This window comes from Sodiomyces alcalophilus (genome assembly GCF_042370955.1).
Source record: "Sodiomyces alcalophilus JCM 7366 unplaced genomic scaffold ACRALscaffold_4, whole genome shotgun sequence".
NCBI classification, from domain to species: Eukaryota; Fungi; Ascomycota; class Sordariomycetes; order Glomerellales; family Plectosphaerellaceae; genus Sodiomyces; species Sodiomyces alcalophilus.
This window is the reverse complement of record NW_027263535.1, coordinates 1,973,863-1,982,485: the sequence shown is the minus strand read 5'-3', so window position 1 is coordinate 1,982,485 and position 8,623 is coordinate 1,973,863. Positions and strand designations below refer to the sequence as shown.

At 56.8% G+C, this 8,623-nt stretch overlaps 4 protein-coding genes across 4 annotated transcripts; 3 read left to right on the top strand and 1 right to left on the bottom strand.

Moving 5' to 3' along the window:
* Positions 1-421: 421 nt before the first annotated feature.
* ACRALDRAFT_2027532 (uncharacterized protein) lies at positions 422-2,211 on the top strand (the record flags this gene model as incomplete). Its single annotated transcript, XM_071020470.1, has 7 exons — positions 422-473; positions 561-689; positions 778-783; positions 886-1,055; positions 1,477-1,553; positions 1,623-1,719; positions 1,786-2,211. 7 exons carry the CDS (start codon positions 422-424, stop codon positions 2,209-2,211), a joined length of 957 nt encoding a protein of 318 aa, XP_070874898.1.
* A 662-nt stretch (positions 2,212-2,873) lies between these two features.
* Positions 2,874-3,661, bottom strand: ACRALDRAFT_2103663 (uncharacterized protein; the record flags this gene model as incomplete). The annotated part of the gene is made up of 2 exons (XM_071023149.1): positions 2,874-3,036; positions 3,117-3,661. 2 exons carry the CDS (start codon positions 3,659-3,661, stop codon positions 2,874-2,876), a joined length of 708 nt encoding a protein of 235 aa, XP_070874897.1.
* Positions 3,662-4,939: 1,278 nt separating this feature from the next.
* ACRALDRAFT_1064148 (uncharacterized protein) lies at positions 4,940-7,118 on the top strand. Its single transcript, XM_071016911.1, has 3 exons — positions 4,940-5,539; positions 5,606-6,387; positions 6,452-7,118. Exons 1-3 carry the CDS (start codon positions 5,418-5,420, stop codon positions 6,580-6,582), a joined length of 1,035 nt encoding a protein of 344 aa, XP_070874896.1. The 5' UTR covers positions 4,940-5,417; the 3' UTR covers positions 6,583-7,118.
* A 159-nt stretch (positions 7,119-7,277) lies between these two features.
* ACRALDRAFT_1082059 (uncharacterized protein) lies at positions 7,278-8,593 on the top strand (the record flags this gene model as incomplete). The annotated part of the gene is given in 3 exon segments (XM_071019250.1): positions 7,278-7,317; positions 7,444-7,784; positions 7,801-8,593. The coding sequence occupies 3 exon segments, from the start codon at positions 7,278-7,280 to the stop codon at positions 8,503-8,505; spliced, it is 1,086 nt and encodes a 361-aa protein (XP_070874895.1). The 3' UTR covers positions 8,506-8,593.
* Between the last annotated feature and the right edge of the window lie 30 nt (positions 8,594-8,623).

Below are 8,623 nucleotides of genomic sequence, written 5' to 3'. Positions count from 1 at the left end.
CCCCCCCCCCCCCCCCCCCACCCCACGCGCTCCCGTCTTCTCCTCGATCTATCTCCCAGGTCCGTGATCCCAACAGCATCACCTCTCGTTTGGCCAAACACCTCCCCCAAGGAGTAGGATTTCCCCAAGGACCCGGCTCGTTTCCATCGCGGATTTGGTTCCTTCTTCCAAGGTACCGGTACCTTCCTTGTACGCCCAAAGGTAGCGCGCGCCTCTTGCCCAACCCCCCCAAGGTCACACGGGCCACCCAACGTCTCACCGCCAGCGAGTCCATCTCGACGTCTTCTTGACCGTCATTTGTGCCTCGTCGTCTTGTCCATCGCTCACCCCCGGACTACATACAGACACGCATTAACAACGAAGGAAGGGAGAGAAAAGAAAGCAAACGCTCATCCCATTCCCACTGCTTCGGCTGCCCATCATGACCGAGGTTTCTGCCACCAGGCTCTATTTGGGCAACCTTCCTCGCACCGGTTGGTCTCCATAGACCTCAATTTTTCGCACCTTCTTGGAATTCCGGCCGCTGATATATACTCTCCTCACCTTCATCTCCACTGCAGCCACCAAAGCGGATATCGAGGCCCATTTCGCCTCCCATGGAACTGGCGAAATCACCGAAATCAAGCTCATGAATGGATACGCATTCATCGAGTACAAGGATCCCATGGATGCCCGAGATGTTGTTCCTGGTAAGATTGGAAGCTGAACCTGCTGCAGTTTTTACACCCGGTTTTTTTTTTTGGAAGGACCCTTGCTGATATGCCTCGTTCCTCACAGCTTTCCGTACGTCCCTCTTCCAACTCGCAAAAGTTGCCGGCTTCCTCTATTCTATACCCACCATCTTCTCCCGTCATGGACTCACCTGCTAATCCGCCCTGTCGAAAGATGGTTCCATCTTCATGAACCAACGCCTCACCGTCCAGTTTGCCCGCGGTAGCCGTCAGCGAGAAAGCGAGCCCGGTTCTGGTGGCTACCACGATCGCCCTGCCCCTCGTCCTCGCCGCACCCAATACCGGATGCAAATCTCGGGACTCCCCAACGATACCAGCTGGCAGGTCTGTTTGGCACATTTTCCCTCCGTTTCGTTTTGATTCCTGGATACCCGGACCTTCCTCTCCCTTGTTGTCTCTACGCGGCCGCAGATGGGGTGCCAGGCCCTGGGGCTTCCAGGGAGACAATCATGTCCGTGCGCCTCGCCTCGAGCTTCCAATCCTTCGGTCGCCCCGCTGCTGGGAAGTTATGCGCTCGCTGGTGTTCTCCGCTCTCCTTGTTCGCCTTCGGAAACCCCCTTGTTCTGGAGGACCAGGGCGCGAGCGGACTCGTCTCTCCCCACGGTGGACTTGCGTCACTTCTGGCTTCGGAGGTCTCTTGGCTGGTTCCCTTCCTCCTGCGGCTTCACTCTTGGACAAATCTACCCGTATTCGACTTACGCTGTTCCCAATCTGGACTACAACTTACTTTGGATCATTCCGTTAGGACCTCAAAGATTTCGCTCGTCAGTCCAACCTCGACGTTGTCTATTCGGAAACCTCCCGTGACGGCCACGGTCGTGGGTATGTTCCGGTGACCTTGATTTTTTTTTCTCTTTTCCCCCGCCTCGACAGAGCTGACATGACTTCTAGCTTCGTCGAGTTTGAAACGGCCGCCGACCTGAAAACCGCTGTTGAGAAGCTTGACAACCGGGAGTTCAAGGGCAAACCCGTCACTTGCGTCGATGATGTACGTATTCTTCTCGGTCCGTTTCCATCGAGCGAGCGAGAAACCTCCCCCCTAACCTGCTTCTAGACCCAAGCAGAAATTCCTAGAAGTGACTTCCGCGGTCGGTCTCGGTCCCCCGGTTTCCGGCGGCCGCATCCCCCTCCCATAGATGACTACGACCGCCGAGGCCCTCCTCCCCGAGGATACAGCCCGCGCGGCTACCGCGAGGGATACCGCGACAGAAGCCCCCGTCGCGATTACTACGACGACAGAGCTCGTTACCGATCGCCCCCTCGGCGGCCCATGGATGATTACCCTCCCCCCCCTCCACGAGGCCGCTACGACGATCCTTACCGCCGAGACTATCCCCCTCCGCCCGACCCCTACGCCAACGGCCGGCCCTACGACCGCCCTCCTCGGGACTTCCCGCCTCCGCCTCCACCCCCTCGCGATGTCGCATATCCCCGTGATCCGTACCCGCGCGAATATGATCGCGGCGGCCGCTACTGGTAAATCCATTCCCAAATCCATTCCGCTCGCACTTTCCCTCTCTGGGGATCACTCCTTGACTCTGCATAGATTCTGAGTGACGCGGACGCGACGCCATGTGCCGGGGAAGATTGCATGAACTAGTACCAGCAGAATAATGGCCAGACGGTAGGGACGCAAACATCCACGGGGTGAGAGGACAACCAGGCTCGTATATGACCCCAACTATTGCAGAAACACTACCAGGTCGCGACGCAAGGCACGGTAACTTTGCTTTTCTTCGTATCCACGATTGACTTACGACTTTTATCGTCCACGTGCAGCTGTCCACTCTATTATGACTGGGTTTCCCGCTAGCGAGATGCCCCGGGGCCCGGTCATTCCCTACAGGTGGAACGTGGGATTACACAAGGAATGGAATGATGTTTTCATGTACGATAACGAATGGGAATATCACATAATCAAAATTGTTTTTTGCTCGTTGCAAAGGGAAAAGGAAATGTCAAGCATTATGTACAGGCATCTGGATCCCTGACTCGAGTCCAGAGTGTGCTGATCGAAGCAGCGACTATTGACAGAGGGATAAACAAGGAGAAACGCAACCATGTAGAAATCGGGGTGAACAATGTGACAAATTAAGGGCCCCTCCAATATCATATGGCCGTGCTTCCTCTCATGTTATGGGTTTACGCCGTCTTCTTCCATTGGGTATAGATGCCGACCAGACTGCTGATGGTACCGGTGATGCCGACGATGCCATCGTCGAGGGCGACCCAGTTCAAGCCGGAGACGGGGACGGTCAAGTCGCAGAGGTCGCAGAGGAGCTGCATCCTGCTGGTGCTTCGTTCCCTAAGGCACGCAAGAGGTCGAGTTAGTGAATTGTACACGAACATGGGCAAGAGGGAAAAAAGCAAGGGAAAAAAACGCACAGAGTTATCCTCTTGCTCTCGACGGCGCCCTCGGCCTCCTTCAAGTCGACACGGGCCTGGCGCTGGCGGAGGCGGTTGAGGGTGTAAAGCTGTGCGAAGATGCTGCAGATGATACCTACGGCCCAGAAGCGGTAGGCCTCGCGCTGGAGGGTCTTGGTGCGCGGGGAGCGGCGGATGCCGAGGGCGTCGGGGAGGGTAGCGGCGTCGAAGGAGAGGTATCCGGCGTAGCCGAGCTGGCGGCCGATGGCGGCGTAGCGGAGGAAAGGGTCCATGGAGGGGGCGGCGTCGGCGGCGACGGCGGCGGCCTTGAGGTGCTCGACGTTCTTGCCGAAGCGGAGGATCTTGCGGGCCAGGCCGAACTGCTTCTTGATGGCGTCCCAGGGGGCGACCTGCGAGGCGGCGGCGTTGGTGCGGTACAGGTACCAGGCGTAGAAGCGGGCGAAGTACTGCAGGGTGCGGAGGAGCTTGTCGCGGCCTACTGTGGTGGCGACGAAGCGGAGGTAGTGGGCCACCGACGGGTGGTAGACGAGGGTGCTGGCGACCATTTTGGAGGGCCCGGGGAGGTGGTGACACAAGTTGTTGCGCGATGTAGGCGGGAGGGAAGACGAGAGGGAGGAGACGAGAGGCAGAAATGGCGCAAGAGGGAGCGAAAGGTCAGCGACGTGTCAACTACAATGGAGAGCGGGTGGAAATGTCGAAGAAGGTGGGATGGATGGCGTCGCAGCGGTTTGCGCGCGTCGGTTCGTCTACAAAGGGCGTTTCGAAGATGCTTTGGGGGATAGTTTTGCTTTGCGACGGTTTAGTATTCAATCAGGTCGGTCGGACACACGAGCATTCCCTGGCGTGTGAGCGGGACTGTAGAGGTAGGCTTAGGGAGGAGTAGGGTAGGTAGCTCAGAATGCTAGAGTGTTGGGGGAGGATATGGAGCACATGCCGAGGTCCACCGACATAGTTACCGAGAGTCAAGCCCGAAGGGGGGGTAGCTGCGCGTGTCAGATGACAAAGCAGAGGAGGTGGAGTGTGTGACGTGCATTCTGAGGCCGGTAGACGAATAGAGTGCGTGGTGCAGGAATATGTGGCTTGTATGGCTACATTTGTGGCTGAACTGCACTTTATACTTCGTACATACTTCGTACAGTTTTGTCTCGTCACTGTACGTTCCAATTACGTCACAGCATAAATTGTCCTAGGTAGCCAGAAACCAGAACCCACCCAGACTTCTGTGTCCTGAAACCCACCAACTCACCACGCTCGAGTAGAGGTAGAGGTCTCCTCTATTATATACTTACTGTACCTTGGCGAGTGCGTCAGGGCATTGCAGAGAATTACATAAAATAGCAGAATCAAGGGTCACGGGACTGGAGTCACGCTAGTTCACCCGTCTGAATTGCGGGGTATGGCCGTCTCGGGATAGATACAACGAGAGACATCGGGCGTCTTCGCGCCTGGCAAGGGTTTCCGCTTCCGAGGAATCCTCGCCAGTACGATAAGCCGCGCCCTTGATTGGCGCCTTCTCTTTCTCGGGTTGCCCTCGGCCGGAAACGCCCAAGCACCAGTCAGGTAGCCTGGGCGCAAGGCGAAGCTAGCCCGCTGCCTGTCTACTCTACGTCGTCTAGCCCTTCAGTAGCCGTCTGCCGAGTTATTCCGCTAAACGGATAAGGGGGATAAGGGGCGCGGCTTATCGTAGGCCCCGGGGATCGTTTGTCGTCACCGGATCAGTCCGGCTCTCACCGTTACGACCGGCAATTCCATACATCGGGCATTACACTAGACTGAGATTTTTCATATCCTGTTTGCATTTCTACGTCCCTTTGGTCCTTTATTTGCCTTATTAATAACTCAATGGGCAGACATGTAGAGACATACGAATATATACATACATCATATTGCCGATCCATCAGTTCCTGGCTGTCGTCATCGTCTGTCTTGCCGTCCCTGTACTCCGAAGATACGGGTATTATATACGACCTCCCGCCGGCAGGGAAAACGTCGTGTACCCGCGGCTTTTGTCAAGCTTCTACATCCCCACCCAACATACTAGTACTTCAGTAGTCTGGTAGTCTGGAACATGTCGGAAACATAAGTGTCAATAGGTACAGATAGTGTACATATACACACATGCTCCCCACTCATGTCATTCTTATGAAAACATATCAAACATCTTCACTAAGAATATATCCGAATCGACCTTGGAAACAAAGCTCAACGTCATTGTAGTTCTCCATCTAACCACCACGAAGAGCCCTCTTGTTCCTCTATAGCCCTGCCCTTCAACCAGCACCGCCCAGAAACTCGCCCATCATGTCGACACAACGCAACGGTTCCCCCCCAGAGATCGAAAAGGTCAACACCCAAATCGTCACCCTCACCCGGTTCCTCACCGAGGAGCAAACAAAACACAAGGAGGCTACCGGTGACTTCACGTAGGTTCCCCCCCGGGTTCCCAGGCCACAAATATCTCCCATCACGGCACTAACCCCCCCGAACAGACTCCTCTGCCACGCCCTGCAATTCTCCTTCAAGTCCATCGCCTACTACATCCGCCGCTCCACCCTAGTCAACCTGACCGGTCTGGCCGGCTCGGCCAACGTCAGCGGCGACGAGCAGAAGAAGCTCGATGTCATCTCCAACGACCTCTTCATCGAGGCCATGAGGTCCTCGGGCAAGTGCGCCATGCTCGTCTCGGAAGAGGAGGAAGACATCATCTTCTTCCGCGGCAACGAGGGGGCGCGCTACGCCATCGCCTGCGACCCCATCGACGGCAGCTCCAACCTCGACGCCGGCGTCTCGGTCGGCACCATCTTCGCCATCCACAAGCTGCCCGAGAACGCCACCGCCACCAAGGAGGACATCCTCAAGCCGGGCACCGAGCTCGTCGCCGCCGGCTTCACCATGTACGGCGCCTCGGCCCAGCTCGTCATCACCATGAAGGGCAGCAGCGTCAACGGCTTCACCCTCGACAACGGCGTCGGCGAGTTCATCCTCACCCACCCGGACATGAAGATCCCGCGCTCCCGCGCCATCTACTCGGTCAACGAGGGCAACTCGCTCTACTGGGACGACAGGACGAAGAACTACATCAACTCCCTCAAGGAGGCCCAGCCCAACGGCAAGCCCTACAGCGCGCGGTACATTGGCAGCATGGTCGCCGACGCCTACCGCACCCTCCTCTACGGCGGCATCTTTGCCTACCCGGCCGACAAGAAGAGTCCCAAGGGCAAGCTCCGCATTCTCTACGAGTGCGCGCCCATGGCCATGGTGTTTGAGAATGGTGCGTAACTTGTACATTCTTTCCTTCTTTCCCTCGATTGCGTGCTGACAGGTAAATCGCATAGCTGGCGGTCAAGCGGTCGACAACAACATGAAGCGCATGATCGAGATTGTGCCGGAACACATCCACGACAGTTCGGGCATCTTCATGGGCAGCTACGATGAGATTGAAAAGGTCAAGACGTTCTTCAAGTAGACAATGATTTCCTGTATCGATTTAATTATACCTGCCAGCGAATGGGACGGGGCGGGTTGGGAGACGAATACAAGGGGAGACGAAACAAGAATACTGTACGAAGCGCCATGCATTCCGGGATGGGACAGTCATCAGTTGGTATAGGGAGCGTTTCTCGGGAGGACACTGGAATATGAGACCACGGGATGAATCCACTAATCATAACGAATTGTGTGCATCGTCAGGAGCCTCCTCGACCTGCTGAACCGAGACGCGGGAGTTGTGTTGACTCGAGTTGCCGGGGAGCTTCCAGCAAAGCCAGACATGACGACACAGGAACCGCATTGGTGAAATGAGCCAAGAACGAATAGGAAAAGGTTTGTCAGAGTTGACAGGAAGCATCAATTAAACATGGGGAAGAGTTGAGAGACGAGACATCGTGTTGCCGGTAATGAAAGAATCGTACGTGTATTTGGTAAACATCATACAGTGTATATTATATATTTATATACGGTACTGCAACTGTGAAACGGTCCCACTTGGACTGTCCATACAGTATGCATACAGTGAACTTGTCGCTCCGACATCGCAGCCATAAATCGACCCCGCCAAATCCATCGTCGGTAGTGAGGGGCAATTGAATTTGAAGTTTCGACAAGCCTGCCTCTCCTTTGCCATCTTCATTGGAAGTTCGTCGAGATTACAAAACAAACAAAATGGCTGCCGCAAACAAGCAGGTATTGATCGCCATCATTGGTAAGGCAAATTCTCTCTCTTCTCACCCCTCTTCTCGCCATTCTTGTCTCCCCTCAACACTTATGGCGCCAGCAATCCATCTCGCTCTTTACCTCTAGCTAACCATGTGACTTGCAACGACCTTAGGCGCCGGAGGTGTGGGCAAATGCTTCCTCTCCCAGCTGTCATCCCTGGCCACCCGGCGGCCCTCGCCCAAGCTCAGCCTCTGCTACATCTCCACGAGCAAAAAGGCCCTGTATAACGACGACTACTCGCCCATCGCCCTGGACGGCACCCTAGACGCCCTCGCCGCGTCCTCCCGCTCGCCCCCGTCCCTCGCGCAGGTCGCCGACTACCTCGCCGCCGCCCCGCACAAGGTCGTGCTCGTCGACAACACCAGCTCGCAGGACGTGGCCGACCAGTACCCGGCCTTCCTCCGCCGCGGCATCAACGTCATCACGCCCAACAAGAAGGCCTTTTTCCGGCTCGTACGCCCTGTGGCAGGACATCTTCGCCGCGGCGGCCGAGTCGGGCGCCTCGGTGTTCCACGAGTCGTCCGTCGGCGCGGGGCTCCCCGTCCTCTCCACGCTCCGCGAGCTGGTCGAGACGGGCGACCGCGTCACCAAGATCGAGGGCGTCTTCAGCGGCACCATGTCCTTCCTCTTCAACACCTTCGCCCCGACCGAGGGCGCCGGCGGCTCCTGGTCCGCCGAGGTCAAGAACGCCAAGGCCCTGGGCTACACCGAGCCCGACCCGCGCGACGACCTCAACGGCCTCGACGTCGCCCGCAAGCTCACCATCCTGGCCCGCCTCGCCGGCCTGCCCGTCGAGTCGCCCACCTCGTTCCCCGTCCAGAGCCTGATCCCCGACGCCCTCGCGTCGTGCGCCTCGGGCGACGAGTTCCTCGAGAAGCTCCCCGCCTTCGACGCCGACATGGAGAAGACCCGTGCCGAAGCCGAGAAGGAGGGCAAGGTCGTCCGCTTCGTCGGCAGCATCGACGTCGCCGCCAAGCAGGTCAAGGTCGGCCTCGAGAAGTTTGACAAGTCCCACCCCATCGCCGGCCTCAAGGGTAGCGATAACATCATCAGCTTCTACACCGAGCGCTATGGGAGCAACCCTCTCATCGTCCAGGGTGCCGGCGCCGGTGGCGAGGTGACTGCCATGGGTGTCACCGGGGATCTGCTGAAGGTCCTTGCCCGTATCGGCTAAGTCGGTCCGTGGCGATTGGGAAAAATTAAAAAATAAAACGAGAAGAAAACAAAAACAAAAAACTAATGAACTGACAATTTTCTCCGAGAGCCTGTTTTTCTCCGAACATTGAAATGCT

Coding starts and splice junctions, on each gene's coding strand:
- ACRALDRAFT_1064148 (XM_071016911.1), top strand. CDS start 5,418: ATGTCGACACAACGCAACGGTTCCCCCCCAGAGATCGAAAAGGTCAAC. Junction 5,540..5,605: donor GAGGCTACCGGTGACTTCAC/GTAGGTTCCCCC, acceptor CCCCCCGAACAG/ACTCCTCTGCCACGCCCTGC. Junction 6,388..6,451: donor GGCCATGGTGTTTGAGAATG/GTGCGTAACTTG, acceptor TAAATCGCATAG/CTGGCGGTCAAGCGGTCGAC.